Source organism: Gopherus flavomarginatus, chromosome 3 (assembly GCF_025201925.1).
Source record: "Gopherus flavomarginatus isolate rGopFla2 chromosome 3, rGopFla2.mat.asm, whole genome shotgun sequence".
Taxonomy (NCBI): Eukaryota; Metazoa; Chordata; order Testudines; family Testudinidae; genus Gopherus; species Gopherus flavomarginatus.
This window is the reverse complement of record NC_066619.1, coordinates 130,765,870-130,790,184: the sequence shown is the minus strand read 5'-3', so window position 1 is coordinate 130,790,184 and position 24,315 is coordinate 130,765,870. Positions and strand designations below refer to the sequence as shown.

The window sequence follows — 24,315 nt, the reverse complement described above, 5'->3', positions numbered from 1 at the left end:
ATTTTAGATAAGGATGCTCTGGACATGTTACACCGAGACTGCAACTTACGTGCTAGAGAGCACCCCCGGGTATTGAGTCAAAATTTAATATTATTCATTACATTTATTATGGTAATTCCCAGAGGCCAACCAAGAACAGGGTCCCATTGTGATAGGTGCTGTATAAACACAGAAGGCTTCTGCCCCAATCTAAATAGACAAGACAGATACAGGGCGGGGGAAGGGGTATAATACACAACTCTCAATGAGAACATTTGACAATGCTCTCCAGTGGAGATAAACAAGACTTTGAGAACAAGGCCCCAGCTTAGAACAGACCCCTGAAGTCTGATGGCACATGAGGCTGTGATAGGGAACCCCATAGGAATTTTCAAAGCAGCAAAATTACAAGTAAATAACTTTAAAGATTCCTCAACTGAGACCCCGTTTCTGTGTTAAGTAAAAGGCTCAAGGGACATCTCACTATGAAACGGAATAGAGACATGGTGGGTTAGCAATGGCAGGCGTAGTTTCGGGTTGCCTGCACCCACATTAGCAGACTTACTAGTTTAGTTTGAACAGGTTCTCAAATTTGCTGAAATCCAAGTCTTTTCCAATTGCTTCTCAGAACATCAGAAAACCAGTTGAAGCACTTACGTATGAACATGAAGTGTTTCACAAGCACTGTAGGAGGTAAAATAAGTTCTTAGAACAGTCAACTTCTCTAGCATAAAAACACCTTAGTCTTCTCTAAGAAGTAGCTAATAGCTCTTTTAATAAAGAGGATGAGCAACCTCACCTTTCAAGAATAGCTATGAGGCTCTGGAAAAATGTCAGGCAATGACAGCAACTGACTCAAACACTTCTAAAAAATTGGTTCACCGGGGGATCAACAAACTCCATTGTCTGTTTTGAAAACCCATACACCCTTACACAAAATTCTATTTTTAAACCAGCTCAACTAAACATATTTTAAAACCAGTTGGGGCCATAATGTAGATGAGGTACTCTAAATCCTGAGTCAGTTTCAAAACTCTCTTGATACAAAAATATTAAAACTGATAAACAGCATAGAAAACTGCAAATCCAACTAAGAATTACAAATATAAACAAAGCAACAAAGAGTCCTGTGGCACCTTATAGACTAACACACAAAATGTTCTAACTACCATGCCATTTAACTGCTATTTGCGAATAGTTCCATTAACAAAAACTTTTTTTCCCTTTCTTGGTTGTGTGACTGCTCCAGCAGGGATATTTATACACTTGGTCCATGAAACGTTTGGCTTGCAGAATACTGTGTTCTCCCTCAACGTGGCCCCCTCACACAATAGGGTTTAAAGCTCCACCTGCATGGTTGGAGTTGTAGGATCAAGGATTATGGCTGTGGACTGTTGCTCAAAAACAGTGGTCAACAGCTCAGGTCACTGTTAGCTGGAGCAACCATGATATCAGACAACTTCCTCTTAGGAAAGACAGTCATAGCAAGAGTTCTCACTGGTAGATTGTCGGTCTCTAAATGCCATTGCTCTTTAAGGTTCAATGGCCCTATGCTAGTAGGCATCAATGCTTGAAATGCTCCTCTGTGGCACTGCTGCTTTAGCTCTACCGTGCACCATGGTAGCACTACCAGGGCAGTTGAAGTAGGAGCATAGGGGAGTCCTTAAAGTACAGAAACACTCTGAGACTGGTCTCCATCCACTACCCCATCTCAGATCCTCCCTTTTTCATAGCACTGGTCTTCTTAACATGGTTCCCAACTCCACACACAACCTTTCTTTCCCCAAGTTCATGCACATACCTGCTTCCCCCTCACATTCCAACTAGTGCCTCCTGAATCCCTGCACCCCCGCAGGTCCCCCCAACCACAGAAAACAGCACTGTGGAGAGCCAAAGGGAGAAAAAAGGGCCATGTATACTAGCAGAGATGTGAAGAGATCAATGAAGAAAGACTGCTTGGGCTATTCAATCCAGATTCCTACCAAGCATATACCCCTGGTTTTCCAAAAACACATCACTATACTTAACTGTCCTACACCACAGCCCCTGGCCTCCCCTGACTACCATGCCACTAAATCCCTCTACTCCCTATATAGCCCTGCTTATCCACTTTAACTTCCTGGGAGAACTCTTTTCTGCCATTTCCCCACATCCCCAGTAATCCTCTGTCACCTATTTTACATCCCCTTGCTGCCCGGTCTGACTCCAGAGTTTCACAACCAAAATTTTTAACACATGAATAATATCTTCCTTTTCAGCTATGACAGTTTCATATGCTGGAAGTTCACCTTGTAGTTTTGCCTATATGGATGTAAAGAATTAAAATGACAAAATACAAACCAAACAATCAGCCTGTAATTCCAGATAACTAAACCAATAAATCACCTGCAAATTAAAGGTCAGATTCACCAGTGCACTCCTGCTACTTTGTGCTGTTCTGATTAGGCAAAGCACCTGTAAACTCACCTTAAATGAATGCTAGCTGCTTTATGAGGTTCCAGAGCAACACTACAATCAGAACATACTGGTGAATCAGATCACAGAAGTTAAAATAAAGATGTAATTTTAAGGTTGATATTCAACTCACGGCAGATATCACATAGTAGCATGTGTTTTTGAGTTTCTTATTTAGTGTTCAGGCATAACATATTTAATTTAAAAAAACAACAACACTATTTCCAGATAAAAATTATGTTTAATTGCAGTTAAGATTGAGAGTATGTACCGGTAACTAACAGTGAACACACATTACAGAGATATCACAGCTACACCAAAAACAAGCATTACAAACCTAGGAAATCGAGAAATCCAAACACAGAAATGCACAATTAAAACACCGAAACAACCTTAACTAGAAACTTTTAGTATGTGCTGTGCCAGATTAAATTAAGGTGATTTTTAATTATACTGTGGGGTATTTTTTGTTCTTCCTCATGGTGTCAATACAGGACACAGTTAAGGTTGGTTAGATCCATTTCCATATATTGATAGGATTGGACTTCTTAGCACAGACAGTGAAAACAGATAGAGTGTTGGTGTTATACCGGAGGGTGTGAGGTCCTGGTCCTGGTAATGTGAGGCCGCACTGCGTGGGTGGGAGCAAGCACATAGAAATACATCATGGTGGGGTATGATCAAATGGAGAGGAGACACTTCTGTCTGGACAGTGATGGGGGTGGGAGGGGAAGAAGTCAGGGGGACTGGAGGAGGATTAAGAGGCAAGGGTAATGTTGGCTCAAAAACACCTTGTAGGGACAACTGGGAGGGAAGGCCTAAGGAAAACACTGAGGCCCCAGGCCAGACAACTAAGAGGAGCCCCAGGCACTGACACACCACTGAGGCTGGTGGTGGGAATCTGGAAAGGAGTCCAGGCACTGACAAACCACTAGAGGACCTGGGGGGGAAATCTGAGGTCCTGGCACTGAAACCCCACAGAGATAGAGGGAACATGAAGGGGAGGCCCTGGACACGGAGACTGACACCCCCCGGGGGGGGGGGGGACCGGACATGGAGGCTGACACCCCCCGGGGGTGGCGGGGGCCGGACACGGAGGCTGACACCCCCCAGGGGTGGCGGGGGCCGGACACGGAGGCTGACACCCCCCAGGGGTGGCGGGAGGAGGGGACCGGACACGGAGGCTGACACCCCCCGGGGGTGGCGGGAGGAGGGGGACCGGACACGGAGGCTGACACTCCCCGGGGGGGGGAGGAGGGAGAAGGCCGGACACAGAGGCTGACACCGCCCGGGGGGAAGGGAAGGAGGGAGAAGGCCGGACACGGAAGCTGACACCCCCCGGGGGGGGGCGGGGGCAGGGAGCCGGACACGGAGGCTGACACCCCCCGGGGGTGGCGGGGGCCGGACACGGAGGCTGACACCCCCCGGGGGGGGGAGGGAGAAGGCCGGACACGGAGGCTGACACTCCCCGGGGGGGGGAGGAGGGAGAAGGCCGGACACGGAGGCTGACACCCCCCCGGGGGGGGGGCGGGGAAGGGAGCCGGACACGGAGGCTGAGTGCGGAGCCCAGACACTAGGCAGTGCCTGGCAGGGCGGTGCCGCAGGGCCCGGGGCTCGCCCGTGACTCACCCAGGTGAGCAGACTCTCCCCGAGCTCGGCGCGCTCCAGGCTCTCCACGTTGAACATAATGCGGGCGGGCGGGCTGCCGAGCTCAGCTGGGCAAGGCCGCCGGGTGCCGCCGCCGGGCCAAGTCGCAGGCGACGCCGCTTCCCCAGGCCAGGCTGTGGCGCAGACACGTCACCGGGCCGCCGGGACCCGCCCGCTCCCGCCGCCACCGCGCATGCGCCAGGGGCGCCTTACGCACAGGGTGCGGGTGGGGGCCGGACTCCGGCTCCGGGGAGGCCTCGGCTGCGTCAGGAGCGGAGACAGGTACCGAGCCCTGCCCGACCGGCGGGACCCTGCCCGGGGTGAGCCTGGCCACCCTGACCACACACTCGCCCCCCCCCCAAACACCCCGCTCGGGGCTCCTGGCGAGCTCGGCGCCCCCATCCCCGACCAAACACACCGCCCCCGGGGCGCCTGGCGAGCCCCGGCACCCCTCCCCCCAACAAACACCCCCCCCGGGGCGCCTGGCGAGCCCCACCACCCCTCCCCCCAACAAACACCCCCCCCGGGCGCCTGGCGAGCCCCACCACCCCTCCCCGCACCAAACACCCCCCCTGGGCGCCTGGCGACCCCCACCACCCCTCCCGCACCAAACACCCCCCCCCGGGGCGCCTGGCGAGCCCCACCACTCCTCCCGCACCAAACACCCCCCCCGGGGCGCCTGGCGAGCCCCGCCACCCCTCCCCCCACCAAACACCCCCCCCCGGGGCGCCTGGCGAAGCCCCACCACTCCTCCCGCACCAAACACCCCCCCCCGGGGCGCCTGGCGAGCCCCACCACCCCTCCCGCACCAAACACCCCCCGGGGCGCCTGGCGAGCCCCACCACCCCTCCCGCACCAAACACCCCCCGGGGCGCCTGGCGAGCCCCCCACCCCATCCCGCACCAAACACCCCCCGGGGCGCCTGGCGAGCCCCACCACCCCTCCCGCACCAAACACCCCCCCTGGGCGCCTGGCGACCCCCACCACCCCTTCCCCCAACAACACCCCCCCGGGGCGCCTGGCGAGCCCCACCACCCCTCCCCGCACCAAACACCCCCCCCCGGGGCGCCTGGCGAGCCCACCACCCCTCCCGCACCAAACACCCCCCCCCCGGGGCGCCTGGCGAGCCCCACCACCCCCTCCCCGCACCAAACACCCCCCCCCGGGGCGCCTGGCGAGCCCCACCACCCCTCCCGCACCAAACACCCCCCCCCGGGGCGCCTGGCGAGCCCCACCACCCCTCCCGCACCAAAACACCCCCCCCCGGGGCGCCTGGCGAGCCCACCCACCCCTCCCGCACCAAACACCCCCCCCCGGGCGCCTGGCGAGCCCCACCACCCCTCCCCGCACAAACACCCCCCCCCGGGGCGCCTGGCGCAGCCCCACCACCCCTCCGCACCAAACACCCCCCCCCGGGCGCCTGGCGAGCCCCACCACCCCTCCCGCACCAAACACCCCCCCCCCGGGGCGCCTGGCGAGCCCCACCACCCCCTCCCGCACCAAAACCACCCCCCCCGGGGCGCCTGGCGAGCCCCACCACCCCTTCCCGCACCAAACACCCCCCCCGGGGCGCCTGGCGAGCCCCACCACCCTCCCGCCACCAAACACACACCCCCCCCGGGGCGCCTGGCGAGCCCCACCACCCCTCCCGCTACCAAACACAACCACCCCCCCCCGGGGCGCCTGGCGAGCCCCACCACCCCTCCCGCACCAAACAACACCCCCCCCCGGGGCGCCTGGCGAGCCCCACCACCCCTCCCGCACCAAACACCCCCCCCCCCGGGGGCGCCTGGCGAGCCCCACCACCCCTCCCGCACCAAACACCACCCCCCCCCGGGGCGCCTGGCGAGCCCCACCACCCCTCCCGCACCAAACACCCCCCCCCCCCCGGGCGCCTGGCGAGCCCCACCACCCCTCCCGCACCAAACACCCCCCCCCCCGGGCGCCTGGCGAGCCCCACCACCCCTCCCGCACCAAAACCCCCCCCCCCCGGGCGCCTGGCGAGCCCCACCACCCCTCCCGCACCAAACACCCCCCCCCCCGGGCGCCTGGCGAGCCCCACCACCCCTCCCCGCACCAAACACCCCCCCCCGGGGCGCCTGGCGAGCCCCACCACCCCTCCCGCACCAAACACCCCCCCCCCCGGGGCGCCTGGCGAGCCCCACCACCCCTCCCGCACCAAACACCCCCCCCCCCCGGGGCGCCTGGCGAGCCCCACCACCCCTCCCGCACCAAACACCCCCCCCCCCCCGGGGCGCCTGGCGAGCCCCACCACCCCTCCCGCACCAAACACCCCCCCCCCGGGGCGCCTGGCGAGCCCCCCCCCCCCACCCCTCCCGCACCAAACACCCCCCCCCGGGGCGCCTGGCGAGCCCCACCACCCCTCCCGCACCAAACACCCCCCCCGGGGCGCCTGGCGAGCCCCACCACCCCTCCCGCACCAAACACCCCCCCCCCGGGGCGCCTGGCGAGCCCCACCACCCCTCCCGCACCAAACACCCCCCCCCCGGGGCGCCTGGCGAGCCCCACCACCCCTCCCGCACCAAACACCCCCCCCCCCCGGGGCGCCTGGCGAGCCCCACCACCCCTCCCGCACCAAACACCCCCCCCCCCGGGGCGCCTGGCGAGCCCCACCACCCCTCCCGCACCAAACACCCCCCCCCCGGGGCGCTGCGAGCCCCACCACCCCTCCCGCACCAAATACCCCCCCCCCGGGGCGCCTGGCTAGCCCCACACCCCTCCCGCACCAAATACCCCCCCCCCCGGGGCGCCTGGCGAGCCCCACCACCCCTCCCGCACCAAAATACCCCCCCCCCGGGGCGCCTGGCGAGCCCCACCACCCCTCCCCCCAACAAACACACACGAGCTTGGCAAGCCCCCCCACCAAACACACACACCCTGGGGCACCTGGCGAGCCGCGCCATCCCTCACCCACCAAACACACACACCTCGGGATGCCTGGTGAGCCCAGCCACCTCTCCTCTACCAAACACACACCCTCCTCGGGCAGCTGGACCCCCCTCCTGCTCCCCCACCAAACACATTCCCTCCCGGCCCCTAGCCCTGGGATGAGCCCAGCCACCCCTTCCCCACCAAACTCCCCCCCACTTGGATGCCTGGCCCTGGGGTGAGCCCCACCACACGTGCCCCTGGGGTGAGCTTGGCTACTCCTCCCCTACTAGACACATATTCCTCGGGCCATTGACCCCCGCCTACCAAACACATCCCCTTTAGTGTCTGGTCCTGGGGCGGGCCCTGCGATGCGCACACCTCTGTGGCCCTTGTGTGCCCCTACATTCTGGTGCGAACCCAGGCACTCCTCCCACCTGCTTTGGGCCCCCAGGTCCTGGTATGAGCCTGGTCTTTATCACCACCGCATTTACTTGGCCACCCTGCTACCTATTCTGTTCATATCTCTCCCCCGCATACACTGTATTGTTCTGCTCCCTTCTTGCCTCTTTTTCCTGTTTATGAATGAAATTTGGATCTAAACACATAAGTGGTTGGTTTCTTTTTTTGAAGAAAGAAAATGTGGTCCGTGGGGTTATTTGTTTTGATCTCTCAGTCCAGTCGATAAACATTAATTAGAGAATGCTGATGCCTAAAATGATACAGCTCAGAACTCCAGCTTGGATGATTTTAGATGTCAGCTGTTCTGAGAAACTAGGTTCCCAGCCAGTTGAGCTCAAAGAGCCAGGGTACTTGCTCACACTCAACTTTTGACTTTGACAGGGCATGGCCCTTATAACCACTAGTGGTTCTTGGCCCTATTAGCCTGTGTATTTCTATTGAGTTTCATGGAACTACTGTAACAGTAGTGCTGAACACTATATTGGTAGTGTTTGCAGGGTTTGGCCCATAGCTTATCAAATCAAAGAAACGCTTGACATTATATAATCTTTGTATTTGCTCATTTCAATAAAGACGTTTTCAAAAATGTGGGAATAATATTTTTACATAAATAGTGGAAATGATCAGTTAAGATAATTTAAGTGCTGAGGCTAGATTCTTGTTTCAGGGAGGCTGAGTTACAGTTCTGTGATAAATGAAAGGTGGGAGTGGGAAATAGCTCCCTTTTATGAACATCCAGCCAGCCAGTTAGCTATAAAATCCCTCTTAGTAGTTTTCTCTATTTGCTTTACCTGTAAAGGGTTAAAAAGTCCCCCTGCATAGGTAAAAGGAAGGGAGTGGGCACCTGACCAAAAGAGCCAATGGGAAGGCTAGAATTTTTAAAATTGGGGGGGAAAAGACAGGGCTGGAACTACGCTGTAAGAAGCTTGGGGCCAGGTATGAAAAATCATCTGACTCATACCTAGAAACCCCCAGATATGTAAGTAGATCAGGAAATGTCTAGGAAGATGTGATTAGGGTTATTTCTTTTTATTTCTTTATGGCTTGTGGACTCCTGTGCTAACCCTAAATGCTTTTGTTTTGCTTGTAACCTGTAAGCTGGACCTCAAGAAGGTTATTCTCTGTGCTTCATTCTTGTGGGTTTTTTAAATCTAGCAATAGCCTGAGTTTTCAAATGTATTTTCTTCCTTTTTGTTTTTAATAAAATTTACTGTTTTTAAGAACAGGATTGGATTTAGTGTCCTAAGAGGTTTGTGCACATGTTTAATTAGCTGGTGGCAACAGCTGATTTCCTTTCTTTTTTTCTTTCTCAGCTCTTCCCTGGAAGGAGGATGAAAGGGTTTGAGGGTACCCCACAGGAAGGAATTACCAAGTACTCCTTCCTGGGCTTTCAAAGGGGTTTTGCACTTGGATGGTGGTAGCATCTACCCATCCACGGTCAGATAAAAGCTGCAACCTTGGGAGTTTAATACTAGCCTGGAGTGGCCAGTATTAATGTTTAGAATCCTTGCAGGCCCCCACCTTCTGCACTCAAAATGCCAGAGTGGGGAATCAGCCTTGATAAGTTTTCTTTCCATTAAGAATCTGTGAAGGCAGTTTTGCATGGCAGAAAAGTAGATTACTTATAAGCAACCAGTGTTCTCTGAAAATATTGCCTCCACAGAGAAACACGCATCCTCTCTACTTCTTTGCTTCTCCATAGTGTCTACGTTGAGCAGGTCAATAGAAACTAGGGATTCAGTCTGTGATCATTAGGCAATGAACCAGGACACCCCAAGTTAGCTGACTGCTTTTAAATTGTTCCAAGTGTGTCTCAACACAGTTTGTGGATTCGTGAGGACAGCATATTCATAGAAATTATTACTAATAAGTAATATAGTTTGGGAATGTGGGAGTGGCTTTTTAAAGGAGGAATTTCAGATATTTTTCTCATTCTTAAAATTGCTTTGTATCTTCTTGATAAAGTCTTGTTTATCCACATCGAATTCCTGTTTACCCGCAGAATAGGTAATATACAGGCAGTGACTGAGTTCTTCCCCACCCTGTCTACTCAACATGCTTCAACTCTGCACTGGGTGGGGGCAGTATCTAGAGGGGTGAGTGGGAAGTTCAGTCTCAGTAACCAGTTGAATCCTTGGCCTATCTGCTGAGGTAGCCAACAAGGATGTCAATTACAATGGCTTATGCAATGTGGATGCCCTGTTAGCTAGGAATTGGACTGAAACTGGTTTTGTCTGTCTGCTGCAAGCTATCTGTGGAATTTCACCCATACAATGAGAGAGATGTCTTTCTGTTTTAACAAAATGTTTTAGTTCTATAGTATCTTCCCTCAGAGATTCAATTTGAATCCCTGACAGGTAAGTGCCTTTGAAACTCTTCTTGGAGAGGAAGGGGTGTTTATACCGTGCAACATTTTCACCCTCTGAAGTCTCTCTCCCCCAGCAGGAGAGTAATACCTATTTTCTTCTTTCTCCTTTAGGAAAAGATGTTTTCCAGAGGCTACTGACCCCAGACTTCCCAAAGCTCTGCTTCAGCAGGTAAGTATATGGAACTGTCAGTCCTAAGAGTTTTTACATGAAAGCAAAGGACACTTTCCCAGTAAAACTGCTCTTGCAGAGCTGAAGAACCTCAGCTTTTCGGGAAAATTTCCACTTCACTGGGAAAGTTGCCAAGACTGTAAAGGTCTCTTTCACAAGTACACAGAGCTCAGGAGTCAGTGGGACTCTGAGACTGGTAGAGGCTCTAAGAACAGTTGCTCATCCCTTGAGTGAGTGTTTCACATGGATGATGGTGACAGCATGGTTGCCAGTGACACCAAAAGTGCTGGGTATAGATTTGGTTGCCCCAGCTGAGATGACTTGTTTAATGCTGGAATGTCAGAAGTATTGTAGCTGTACCTCTAAAGTAGTTACCCAGTAATGTTGATCCTGTTAATAGTCACTGCTTGATCACTTAACAGCACACCATCAGAATAAACAGTATTCTTTTGTTTTATCCTTCCCACAGAATTTATCTTGGCAATTAATATCTTCTTTTAAAAACTGATCTCCTTGCTTGTCTGTTCAGATGTTGTCCTTCCTCCTTTTAGTTTGACTACCTGCAGTTTTTATTAAGTATAATAAAAATTAACAATAGTCTTTAATATTGAAGCTTATTCATATTATTTTTACTTAAATGTGTACACACGTGCCTTGTATGCAAACATTTCATCATGTTTACATAATCAAAATCAACAAATCCTCCTTCCTATGATACAGACAGCATCAGTTGACAACCCTCCATTCTCTAAAGATGACATTTGCCAGAATTCTTGCTCATGGCTTTTAGCTCCAGCAACACTTCCTCAGCTCTTAAAGAATGTTCTCCATGAAGGAAGTGGCAAAGTGTGAGCCAGGGATATTAGGCAGCTTATTGACATATCATGAACTATTGGAAGATAGACCAGCGTCTCTGCAGCCCCTTGGCATCAGATTCATGCAAGGTTTGATACTTCTAAAACTTCCCATTAAAAAAACCCCTATGTTATGCAGTCTTAATGTAGTTTTGACAAGCTGATGAAAGTTCCTTTTAAATCATTTCTGTGAATTTTAATCTCTAACATGGAATTTCCTTTGGTAGTAGTGATGCAAGCTTGTCAAGTAAGTTTCAGGGCCTAATGGTTGATCCGTCTGACACCAGATTATACAAGCAATAGGTGTGCTAGAGTCTCCTCTGAGATTCCTCTGCAAGGTAGTGCTGGGGTTCCTGTCCAGCTAGTGTTTCTCTTATGCCCACTTGCTCATCCCAGCGATGCCCTTCTCTATGCATTAATTGTTGAAGGATCCTTGGGATTCCTGCATGAAACAGACAAGAGGTGCATAGAAATTGTCTGACTGGATCAGACCAATGGTCTGTCTAGTCTAGTCTATCCTACTTTTGACGGTGACCAGTGCTTCACAGGAAGAAACCTTGCAGTAGGAAGATGGGATAATCTGGCACCAAGTAAAGTTTCCACCTGTCCCCCAATATTTAAAGGGTAGTTTATGCCCCCAAAGTTTGAGGGCTCATCTACATAGTAAAAGGAACCAAAATAACTACATCAGTTGTAAGTCACATCTTTAATTATATCAGTGTAAGTCCATATGTGCATATTCTTATTTTGGAAAAAGTGCCCTACTGTCCATAAAAATTGACATAAATTTTGTAAAAATAGAAAATAAAAATATCCATGCACACACTTGCACTAATAAGTAATTATAGTTGTGACTTGAACTTATTTTCGTTCCATTTATCCTTTAGATAAACCCTGTGGGATAATATTCCTTGCGAAACTCCTGTTTATTTTTTAATCCTATTATGAGGATAACAAGAGTTAATGTCCAGTTCTTTTTTGGATTAGTCACTCTTTCCATTATCCTGGTACATTTTTCTTTGGGATGTATTTTTTTTAGTCATGATAAATCATTTTGCATTGGCTTATCCTGGGAGCTTCATCTCCTTTGAAACCAAAGACACTGACTAGCACTTTTAGAGGACAGCATTTATCCTGGCAGAAGTTGGCATGCAACAGCCAGTAGGCGCCTGGGCTTGTGCTTATGTAAATTGCGTAAGAGCCAAGGGTATTCCACCAGTCTTGCACCAAGAAGCAAAAGCCCAGGAGCAAGAATCCTGTCAGAATATTGTTGTCTGAGAAACAGAATTTCAAGTAAATAATTTCCTCTTATTCACCCCCAACAAATTCTTAAAAGGACACTCTCAATTCAAATCTCTCTTTAAGTAAGGGATTTGAGCAAACTGATGAGCCTTGTACTATGCCCTGAAAGTCCACAGATGTATGTGACCTCCTAATTTCTTGGTTACTCGTTTTTCATGCCATCTCAATTTGTCATTTCTAGACCACCTAGAGCCATAATAAGGTCCTTCATTTTTCCTATACCTATGTGACCCTTGTGTCTAAGATATTTGTAATCTCTCTTGGGAGTATAATAGCAGATAAGTAAGAGGCATTCAGATACACCTCTACCTCGATATAACACTGTCTTCTGGAGCCAAAAAATCTTACCATGTTATAGGTGAAACCGCGTTATATCGAACTTGCTTTGATCCACTGGAGCGTGCAGCCCCACCCCCCCGAGCGCTGCTTTACCGCGTTATATCCGATTTCATGTTATATCGAGTGGCGTTATAACAGGGTAGAGGTGTACATGGAAAATGTAGAAAATCATGAATATTCTGGTCTGGCTAGCCAGTAATAATTATTTCACCTACTATGGCAAGCACTGGTTCATTTTTAATGTCCTTCTAAATGATGGTATGTGGGATTGTTCTAGCTGTGCGATATGAAACAGAATCTTGATAGTATTTCTCTTGTTAGCTGGCAGTTCAGAAGCATGATGAGGTAATACATCTGCATTAACATGCCCCTTTGTGCCCTTAAATTTCAACATCGTCTGTGTGTGCTTCTAAGACTAAAAGTCACTGTTGTAATTTAAGATGCTGTTATTTGTGATATTCCTCTATTGGGAAAGAAGCAATGAAGATCAGGTAGATAACTTGTGACCAGTGTGAATTTTTAACCAGACAGTAATTAAATCAGCCTTGAAAAATTCTACTTGCCTATGGCAAATAATTCTTTGTTGACAAGAGAGTAAATTATCATTAGTTTACTATCATCAGTCTGAGTCACCATGATAAAGAGCAGGCAAGAATTTGTGCCTGAGCTGGTCACTTGTAATGACAATTTTGCCCAGGTAAATTACATTTCTTAGAATCATAGAATCTCAGGGTTGGAAGGGACCTCAGGAGGTCATCTAGTCCAACCTCCTGCTCAAAGCAGGACCAATTCCCAACTACATCCCAGCCAGGGCTTTGTCTAACCTGACCTTAAAAACCTCTAAGGAATGGGATTCCACCACCTCCCTAGGAAACCCATTCCAGTACTTCACCACTCTTCATACCTTCTACCACCCCCAGTCCCTACCAGTCTGTCTGTGTATCGTTCCATTCCATAGTCATTGAGAATCATGCTGCAAATGCATCTGGTATCAGCTTGTCTGCTATTTAACCAAGTCCTGATCAAGCCAATTGTGACATAGCTGGGTTTCAGTGCAAAAGATAAGGTAATTCTTTCTTTTCTTTTTCTCACTGAAGAGCCCTGATATTTTGTATTAGAAACACCAGGAGATTAAAGAGGACTGGCAATTAAAAATCTGGTTAGTGTCCTTTTTGCTTCTTTTTTTATGTTTAAAGAGGGGCTGAAATTTTTTGCTATTTAAAAAAAAATGGCTGTTTTTTTGTTTTTGTTTTTTGTCTTTTGTAAGTTGATTTTGCTGGAGGATTGTGAGCTTTCTCATTTCTTAACTGAAAGGCAGTGTAGGAATGAAACTTTGTTAAAGAGAGAGTCTCCCAACTGATTATTCAGTTGGATGAATGTCAAGAAAACACGAGTTCTTAAAAGTCTGAGTAACAGTTACCTCTCCTCTGAATTATTAGTTTCACTTTCTTGTTTTTTTTCTAAAGTAATTTTGTCATCCATAGTCTTCCATAAAAACTAGCATAAACAAGAATTTGTAGTATAAAAGAGAAGGAACAAATTAAACAACTTTCTATCCTCCTTTATACATCATAAAGAAACAATGAGCACAAATTTTTAACACCGAGAAGGAAGAATGTCTTTTAAATGGATTATTCGGCATCTGAAAAACACATGGTCTTGCAGTTAGGTTGATTCAACTAAAATTGTTAAGATGAAAAGGTTAGGTAAATATAATTTAAAAAAAAATTTGCATAAATGGAGCACGGCAAGTATTTCATAAAGTAGTTGAATACAAACCTTATTTACTTACGTCAACTCATTGTTGATTCTCTAGGAGAGCCCTGAGACACTTCAGTAAAAATAAATAAGTACGGAGACAGAAATCCAAATTTAATTGTCTCCTACATACCCTTAATCCTTACCCACATCTATATCCAATAAAATACATACCTCACCTCCAAACAACATGTTAGTTTTAACTTGGACCATGTGGTGTTTGGAAATGAATGTTTCCCAGTTTCCTTCGTGTCAGCCAGTCTTCACAATGAGCAGCCCCCTTCTGTATGGCAACTGGAGGCAACCAGGGTCTTTGGTCTGAGGTTGGCTTTAAGGATGCCCCTCTGGAAGATCTCCCCAGAATTTTTTGCCCTCCAAGCAGTGCATACAGCAGAATTCAAGTCTCTCTTTGAAGCAGAGCTTTCACAAGATTTTTGAAGTGTTCTTAACTAAACATGTGGCTTCTTCAGTGGCTTCAAGACTTTTTGGCTCAAAACTGCTGAGCTTAGAAAATCTTTTGGCTTTCAGAAGAGGGTCTGAAGGACATAATCTCTCCTCACCTCTGAGAAATGGCAGATAGACAGCAGGCCACAGAAACACAGCTCCTTGGTGCTGTGGGCAAGCTCCACAGCAAGACAGTTGAGCAGTCCTCAGTGAAGCTTCCTTCCCTGTCACCTGACCAGAATCAGTGGCATGGAACTAGGGGTTAAGATTTTCAGAACTTCCCTGCCACTCCCCCTGAATCCCACAGCTTGAAGAGCAAGCAGGAAAGTTTCACTGGAGTCTCCTGAATCTTGGGAGAAGGAATGATTTCCCTCGTAGCAACCAGGACGAAGAAATGCCTGCTCCTGGCCAACATGTAGGCAAGGTCCATGCTGAAGTTGTTGAGAAGGCTGTAAAACAAGCCCATCCCACAAGCTGTTTTACCTGCAAGGCCACAGCTGCCTGAAAGATGCCAGTTACTGCCACCTTTCTGATGCCAGAGAGTTGCTAGTGGCTGCCGCTAAACCTTTATTCTGTACAATTGGTCCCTGCTCAGCCCAGACACAGCAGCATGGAGTGAAATAATTCAGATCCTTTTCCTTGTGAGATGGACTTACCTCCTCTCCTCGTCCAACTTCTCAGGGTCCGACAGGAGGTCACAGAATGGCTACTGTTTTCCTTAAGGACATATGCAGGATACAAGGATGTTCTTTTCACTTGGGTCCTTTCACACACACACCCTAACTTTTCGCTCGGGATTTTTTCCCCATTCTTACAGTCCTTAAAAATATCATCACTCATCCACTTACTGGGATGGCAGAATGCACTGGCTTCTCTTTCTTCACTGCTGCACAGAAACTGAAATAGGCAGCTCCCATAAATATAATGGAGAATAGCTCCCACAAATATAATGGAGACTAGCCTGTAAATTCCCCACAGTGATAGAAGACCAGACCTTCATATCCACGTTGAGTTTTGGTGAAAAGATGTTTTTTGAGACTATCAGTAGTAGACTAGTGGAAATTTTGCCACAATAATGGGTATGCTTTCCTCTAAGTGTAATCGTATCATTACTGGTGTACATTAATTTCCATGACTTTGGTGTTCTTTCTTTCCATTTAGTGTATATTTAGGGCTAATTAATAACTTCCTGGCTGGCATTTTTCAAACATTAAGGGACAAATTCTGAAATGATTTATTATATAAGGAGGTATCAGGGAGTCCTAAAATGGTGGCGTGTGTACTGGGGGGGGGGTGGAGAGAGAGGTAGAAGATTATATAAATTATACAAATTTAGATTAGTCTCATATTTTGTCTCCAAGAGTCCATATTTATCATCAAGAAAAAATATTTTTAAAACTTTAATTGTGATGGAACACAGTTCCAGCATGATATTTTGTAAACATGTCACTCCTTTCCCAAAGCCAGCTTCATTTTCTTTGGTTGATTTCATAATGTTCACAGCTGTGGTTCAGAGCCCATCTTGATTGCCACAGGAGCCCTTAACAGCTTGTTGCAGCCAATTTTATTTGGTTTACCTCTCCCACTGTAGTTTAGCCAACATTATCTGTAGAAGATAAGTCGCTCTGATATTTGCCGATTATGAAGTTAACAAGAAAACAAATGTTATGTTAAGGGTTAGAACAAGGGTAGGCAACCTATGGCCTGCGTGCCGAAGGTGGCACGCAAGCCGATTTTCAGTGGCACTCACACTGCCCAGGTCCTGGCTGTCGGTCCAGAGGGCTCTGCATTTTAATTTAATATTAAATGAAACTCCTTAAACATTTAAAAAACCTTATTTACTTTACATACAACAATAGTTTAGTTCTATATTATAGACTTTTAGAAAGAGACCTTCTAAAAACATTAAAATGTATTACTGGCACGCGAAACCTTAAATCAGAGTGAGTAAATGAGGACTTAACACACCGGTTATGAAAAGTTACCAACACCTAGTTTAGAACAAGAAGTAATCTGAAAATGACCTTTTCCTTCAAGGTTTAGCCCAGAGGCTTCCAAACTGTGCCCTGAGGAGCACTTGCTCTTTGTCTGAGGAAAGTGACTGGGTGTGCTGTGCTAAATCTCCATGTTTCCTGCAGATGGAAAGGAACGTGTAGGAAGGGCAGACACAATGAAGAGCAAGAGTAGGAGGCATGATTACCTCCTCCCCCATCCCCCATTAATACTTCTTAAATATTCTTTTGTGTAAGTAAATGCTATAGGGTGGATTTCTCAAACTCCCATTGACTTCAATAGTAGCAACGTTAGGCTAACATTTATTGCTTATGAAAATCCCACCTGTAGTTGCCATAGATAGGGGATGGTCCAAAAGACTGTTACAATGTGGTCTACACTATGAAAAAGTTTGAGAACTCCTAGCACTTCAGACCGTGGATGCATACTCGATGTAGGTAGGCTGTATTTGGAACATGTCAAATCAAGCAGTCTCTCCTATCAAGGATCCTCAGTATATCTGGCAGCTTCAAAAAAAATCTTGTTTAATTTTAAGACTTCAGATAGCAGCCAATCATTTAAAACTTTTGCTGGTATTGTAATGGTATTAGTTCCACTCCCTACAACAAGCTGTGTATATATGGTCAAATTCAACTTTTTTCCCACTTTGTTTTTTTTAGTATATATTCCAACCAATAAATTATATGTAGCTTCAAGAGTTGTGTGTGTGTGTATATATATATGTGCATACATATATATATTTTATATGTGTTCTTTTTACGTTTTAGACCTGGAATGGCCAGTCAACAAGCAGAAGTTCAGAGTTTGAAACTAGATAATGATTCGGTTATAGAAGGAATAAGTGACCAGGTACTGGTGGCTGTTGTGCTCAGTTTCACTCTCATTGCTGCTCTGGTGTATATGCTTTTAAGGTGAGACAATGTTGATAGGAATTGATCAATACATGCATTCCAACATTACTGTGAAGTTTTAACTTTTTCTATTAAATTGAGTAATTGCATTAAGGTGCAAAGTAATTATGGATCCATGCTGTTGAAATAAATTGTTGACATCCCAGTCTAGATATCTTGTTGTTTAATTGAAGATTGCTTGACACAGTTTGATGTTTAGTCCATAACCATAATGAAATGACGAGTTTTCCAGGGATGATGCCAAACTCTTTTCTGGATCTTCAGCTGGTCAAACTGAATATGGTCCAACATTTCCTGAGAATGTAAATTACTGAATTCATGGCCTGCATAGTTAATATCACAATCACTTGCTACTGATAGAGATGTTAATAGTGACTCGTAGTTAAGGTTGCAGTTACACTTCTGTTAAAAATCCTAGTTTTAATTCCCTTAAACTTTTGAATGGATTGACTGATTTGTTTGTAAATAGTTGGTTTGTAAATATGTTTCAAATACTGTAGGACAGGAGAAGACTTTTTTTGAAAAAAAATACACCTCTACCCTGCTATAACGTGGTCGTGGGGAGCCAAAAATCTGTACTGCATTATAGCTGAAACCCCGTTATATCGGGGTAGGGGCGGCAGGGTTCCAGCAGTGATTTAAAGAGCTCTGGGCTCCAGCCGCTGTGGGGAGCCCCAGGCCCTTTAAATCGCCGACGAGCCCCACTGCCGCAATCCTGGGGCAGCAACAGCAGGATTCCAGCGGTGAATAAGGGATTTTGATGAGCAATATTGGAGCAGGCAGAGTTTTCTTGGAGTTGGAGCTTCAGGGATACGTGGCTACGATGAGAGTTGCTGATGGCCTGGGTAAGGGAGCTAGTCAGCTTGATACCTTTTACAGAGCAAAGGGCTCCATACAGAACGCACACACTGGCTCCACCTTCATGTCCTAAATGGTGATTTGCTGGAGAAGCAAGCTGGATTGAAACATAGAGCAATTCAGTGCTTTTGTGCTTAACGTTGTCTTTAAGACAGCATAACTCTTTAAAGGGTGAATCACAGAACTGGAAGAGACTCATGGCAAGACTAACTATTTTCTAGACCAGGTGTCGGCAGCCTTTCAGAAGTGGTGTGCTGAGTCTTCAGTTATTCACTCTAATTCAAGGTTTCGCGTGCCAGTAATACATGTTAATGTTTTTAGAAGGTCTCTTTCTATACGTTTATAATATATAACTTATCTATTGTATGTAAAGTAAATAAGATTTTTAAAATGTTTAAGAAGCTTCATTTTAAAATTAAACTAAAATGCAGAGCCCCCCAGACTGGTGGCTAGGATCCAGGCAGTGTGAGTGCCACTGAAAACCAGCTTGCGTGCCGCTTATGGCACACATGCCATAGGTTGCCTACCCCTGATCTAGACCATCCCTGACAGGTGTTTGTCTAACCTGCTCTTAAAAATATCCAATTATGGAGATTCCACAACCTCCCTGGGCAATTTATTCCAGTGCTTAACCACCCTGACAGTTAAGTTTTTCCAATGTCCAACCTAAACCTTCCTTCCTGCAATTTAAGCCCATTGTTTCTTGTCCTATTCTCAGAGGTTAAATAAGAAAAACAATTTTTCTCCCTCCTCCTTGTAACAACCTTTTATGTATTTGAAAACTGTTATCATGTCCCCTCTCAGTCTTTTTTCCAGACTAAACAAACTCAATTTTTTCAGCCTTCACTAATAGGTCATGTTTTCTAGACCTTTAATCATTTTTGTTGCTCTTCTCTGGACTTTCTCCAATTTGTCCACATCTTTCCTGAAATGCGGCGCCCAGAACTGGACATAATACTCCAGTTGAGGCCTAATAAGCGCAGAGTAGAATGGAAGAATTACTTCTCGTGTCTTGCTTACAACACTCCTGTTAATATATCCCAGAATGACGTTTGCTTTTTTTTTTTTGCAACAGCATTACACTGTTGCCTTATATTTAGCTTGTGGTCCACTATGACCCCCAGATCTTTTTCCGCGGTGCTCCTTCCTAGGCAGTCTCTTCCCATTTTGTATGTGTGCAACTGGTTGTTCCTTTCTAATTGGACTACTTTGTATTTATCCTTATTGAATTTCCTCCTATTTACTTCAGACCATTTCTCCAGCTTGTCCAGGTGATTTTGAATTTTAATCCTATCCTCCAAAGCACTTGCAACCCCTCCCAGCTTGGTATTGTCCGCAAACTTTGTAAGTGTTCTCTCTATGCCATTATCTAAATCAGTGGTGAAGAAATTGAACAGAACTGGACCCAGAACGGATCCCTGCAGGATCCCACTCATTATGCCATTCCAGCATGACTGTGAACCACTGATAACTACTCTCTGGTACCAGTTTTCCAACCAGTTATGCACCCACCTCATAGTAGCTCCATCTAGGTTGCATTGCCTTAGTTTATGAGAAGGTCGTGTGAGACAGTATCAAAAGCTTTACTAAAGTTGTTATACCATGTCTACCGCTTCCCCCCAGCCACAAGGCTTGTTACCCTGTCAAAGAAAGCTTTAAGGTTGATTTAACATGATTTGTTCTTCACAAATCCGTTCTGATTATTACTTATCTTATTATTTTCTAGATATTTGCAAATTGATGGCTTCATTATTTGCTCCATTATCTTTCCGGGTACAGAAGTTAAGCATATTTCCTTATTGTCTTTTTTATAAATAGGTACTATATTTGCCCTTTTCCGGTTTTCTGGAATCTCTCCCGTCTTCCATGATTTTTCAGAGATAATTGCTAGTGGCTCAGATATCTCCTCAGTCAACTCCTTAGGTATTCTAGGATGCATTTCATTAAGCAGCATCCTTGGCTGATTCAGCTCCTGAGCTTGAAGGATAGTAGGCACCCGACTCCCTTACCCAGACTCCAGCATTGTCCCCACCTAAATCTGTAAACCTCTTGGATACCACTCTTCTTATCCACCAAATACTGGAGGGGAGGAGGAGCATGAGCCTCATATTCTCTCACATGTGTCTCAACACCATACCCCTCCATGTTGCCATACCCTGCATCTGTTCCCCTCCCCACAGTCGTCTTCTCATCCATACCTCTGTCTCATGCACCTATCCAGTTTTAGAGATTTTATTTTAAAATATTTAAAACTGGGTTTGGGCATGTGGCAAGTATAGAATGAGAAAGAGGAGACTGGGAAGCTTGGAGTGGGGTTCATGACTGTTAAAGAGGGGTACCAGGGAAGAACAGTAGACAGTAGGAAGCAGTACAGGATGGGGAGCAACAGTGTGTTTGAGTGTGGCCTTGAGGGCAGAAATAGAATGTGAAGTGGAATGTGAAGGGGAGGGTCTATTGAACTTAAGGCATGTGGTGATTTCCCTCTTTTTATTAAAGAAAAACACATCACAGTTCAGAATCAATGCATGAATTCAAAGTCTGAGCTGTTGAAGAAGCTGTTAACAGTAAAAGATTAAAAAAAAAAAAACTTCCAAGAGCTGCAGCTATTTAATTCAATCATTATAGACACTTTTGTTAAGTCAGTTTGCCCTTGTAAGTAACTAAATCTTGACAAATTAGTCAGTTTGCTGCCATCCTCTCTAAAAGCTGAGAGTTAGTTGTCACAATAGACAGAGCTGAGATGGTGAAATCTTAGCTCACCTAACAAGTTAAAAGGAGCCAAACAACCTAGAATATATCAGAAACTACCTAATTGTCCCTCATTGCTTATCTAACCTGCTTCCCAGTATCTTCGTTATCTAGTCATTGCACATCAGTCTAGTCTATCGCACACTTTTCACTTTTATAGGTACATCAATGTTTCCAAAAGAGATGAAACCTACAAGGAGACTTACTTTTTAACAGGGGAGATTACAATGTTACCATATAGGTAAATTAAACTCCATATGAGCATTTTCTCATTTTCACTGGAGGAAAGTGCATGTTGAATGAAGCAGGAGCTCTTACCTCATTTAGATCCACACTTCGTTTTGTGAGTCATAACATTTGGTGGTGGCTACTGAATCATTCCAAATTATGGGCATTTTTAAAAAACAAAATAAGGTTAAAGCTGTTGTGTGGTGAAGCACTCAAAATTCAAGAAATTTAAAAGTAAAGATTGCACATCTAATCTTCACTCTGCTTCCTTGTATGCATACATTATAACAGGCTTTAATTCATAGATTCTAGGGTCAGAAGGGACCAATGTGATCATCTAGTCCGACCCCCTGCACAAAGCAGGCCACAGAACCCTGCTCATCCAGTTCTATAACAAACCCCTAACCTACATAGTCACATACAATTTCTTGTCTATTCCAATATAATAGACATGGTTTTTCCTGTGCTCTTAAAAGGCATGCTGTGAACAAAGCCGGCTCCTCAGGAGCTCTTGATGTATTTTCTGTGGACATTGCACAGTGAATGTCCTTTTTCTTATGCACTGAGCATCTTGTGTATAAGGGACAATAGGCTATATATGTATATCTGATGTTGTAAAACAATACATTATTGTATATTGCCAAGCGTGCAGGTACTCTGCAAGCCATTTTCATTTATTTTTGAAAGAATACATAAGCTGTTAAATGCTAAAAACTAGACTAAGATGATAAAATTGCAAAGTCAGGTATGCAAAACTGCAAAAGTTCATAGCGCTATTGGGGAAATGTTCACTTTAAAGAAATATAAATAAAAATTAGAGTTCCAGAATGAGTTTTTTCCGGGGAAAAAAAAATTGGTTGTATAATTATGTTGTAAACAATTCATGGATTCCAAGCCCAGAAGGGACCGTTGTGATCATCTAGTCTGACCTCCTGTGTAACACAGGCCATAGAACTTCCTCAAAATAATTCCTACAGCATATATTTAGGAAAAACAGCCAATCTTGATTTTAAAATGGTCAGTGATGGAGAATCCACCAAAACCCTTAATAAATTGATCTAATGGTTAATTACCCTCGCTGTTAAAAATGTATGCTTTTTTTCCAGTCTGAATTTCTCTAGCTTCAACTTCCAGCCACTGGTTCTCTGCTGGATTGAAGAGCCCTTTATTAAATATTTGTTCCCCATGTAGATATTTATCGATTGTAATCACATCACCCTCAACCTTCTCTTTAACCTAACTAGACCGCGCTCTTTGAGTCTATCACAATAAGGCAGGTTCTCTAATCCTTTAATCATTCTCTTGGCTCTTCTATGAATCTTCTCTAATTTATTAACATCCTTCTTGAATTGTTGGCATCAGAACTGGACACAGTAATACAGCAGCAGTCACACCAGTAACAAATATAGAGGTAAAGTAATCTCTACTCCCACTCAAGGTTGCCCTGTTTATATGTCCCAGAACGTTAGCTCTTTTGTCAAGAATCACACTGGGAGCTCCTATTCAGCTCCATAATCATGCCTAATTCAATTATTTTGATAGTTTATTTCAAAATACATGTCAGCAAGTATGTCTGTAACAGTACAGACACACACACAAATTCCCCCAGGAGTAGTGCGTTAAAGAAACCTCTCTGACAATCCAGTTCCTGTTTCTCTTTCCCTTCCCCCCTGCCCCCTCCAGAGCCCAGCCGGGGAGCCAGACATCCACAACCTCTTTTCCCCGGAGCCCAACCTCGGGCTCCCCAGCCCAGATACCTGCATCCCATTTTCCCCCAGAGCCCAGCTGGGGGGCCAGACACCCACAAGCACAGAGCCCAGCTATGGGACGCCCCTTTGCTCAGACACCTGCTCCCTCCCTGCCAGGGATCGAGAGGGAGAAACAGCTTGATACTCGGTCCCAGGCTTGCAGGTAGTTTCTTGCGCTGCACTTGTCTTCTCTCAAGGTATGCTGGGAACTGCAGCTGCTGCGAACCCTCTAACTCCCCCTCCTTTCACCGACAGTGTCTTCTACATGCAAGTTAGGTTCGGCCAAGTTCAGTGGCCCCTAGTGGCAGCTATCAACTAACCCCATTTCTGTGGGGGAAAGGTAATTCTGCACGCACAATGTTAATTTCTGCAAGATTCTGCATTGTGCAGTGGTGCAGAATTCCCCAGAAGCATCATAGGACAATAGTCCTGTCCCTTCCAGCCCATTGTGCAATTCTGCCAGGCCCCTCGGCAGGGTGATGGTGCACTAAAGTGTCAGAGATGGAGTAGCTCTTTGTTAGGCTCAGCTAAAAATCTTAGCAGATTTCCGTGTAGCATGTTCACTAGCAATATTTCAGTTGCTTAGATTTTAGTTTGCTTTAATTTTTCATCTTTTTCCAAAACCAAGCAAAGGCGATACTAAAATGGGATAAGCATATTGTTTTTCAACATGCCCAAACTTTTAAAAAAAACACACCCACAACTAAGAGAATTTTGCTCAAACTTTCAGAAATAAATTCACCTTTGAGTTAATACCAAACATGTCAGATTCATCTCAAAAGGTAAATGTTTTAGAAAATACGGAGCAAATGAAAACGGACTTATAACGGAACTTCTTTGCAACTTCAACAATACTCAATATAATACTGAAAATTCCATTATCTCTTGTAGAAGATTTTTAGTTGAGCTTAATGACACCACATTGATACAGAAAGATTTCCATGTGGCCTGCTCAAGTCTGGGAAAAAGTGATGAATGTTTATCTCCACCCGTTTCTCATCAGTCCTCAGTGCAGCCCTTTCTTCTGATTCTCCTTTTAAGTACCGTATATACTCAATCATAAGCTGGTACATTTATAAGCTGACACCCCCCCACCCAAGATGGATAAGTAAAAAGGAAAACTTTTGTAACCCGTTCATAAGCC

General features: G+C 46.4%; 2 protein-coding genes across 11 annotated transcripts in view; one reads left to right on the top strand and one right to left on the bottom strand.

Annotated features, from left to right (window-relative positions):
* Positions 1–4,204, bottom strand: part of HOOK3 (hook microtubule tethering protein 3) — an 89,409-nt gene extending 85,205 nt beyond the window's left edge. For all 4 annotated transcript variants that reach the window (XM_050944368.1, XM_050944366.1, XM_050944367.1 and 1 more), the window contains exon 1: positions 4,063–4,204. In XM_050944368.1, the coding sequence (XP_050800325.1) occupies positions 4,063–4,119 (57 nt within the window). In that variant the 5' untranslated portion in view covers positions 4,120–4,204. The remainder of the gene's footprint in view (positions 1–4,062) is intronic.
* Positions 4,205–4,246: 42 nt separating this feature from the next.
* Positions 4,247–24,315, top strand: part of RNF170 (ring finger protein 170) — a 41,253-nt gene continuing 21,184 nt past the window's right edge. The window contains exons 1-4 of one of the 7 annotated variants that reach the window (XM_050944382.1): positions 4,328–4,362; positions 9,911–9,968; positions 13,561–13,622; positions 17,446–17,589. In XM_050944382.1, the coding sequence (XP_050800339.1) occupies positions 17,453–17,589 (137 nt within the window). In that variant the 5' untranslated portion in view covers positions 4,328–4,362; positions 9,911–9,968; positions 13,561–13,622; positions 17,446–17,452. Of the gene's footprint in view, positions 4,401–9,910; positions 9,969–13,560; positions 13,623–17,445; positions 17,590–24,315 lie in introns of all 7 variants that reach the window. The other 6 variants (XM_050944384.1, XM_050944383.1, XR_007773207.1 and 3 more) reach the window with 6 other exon arrangements.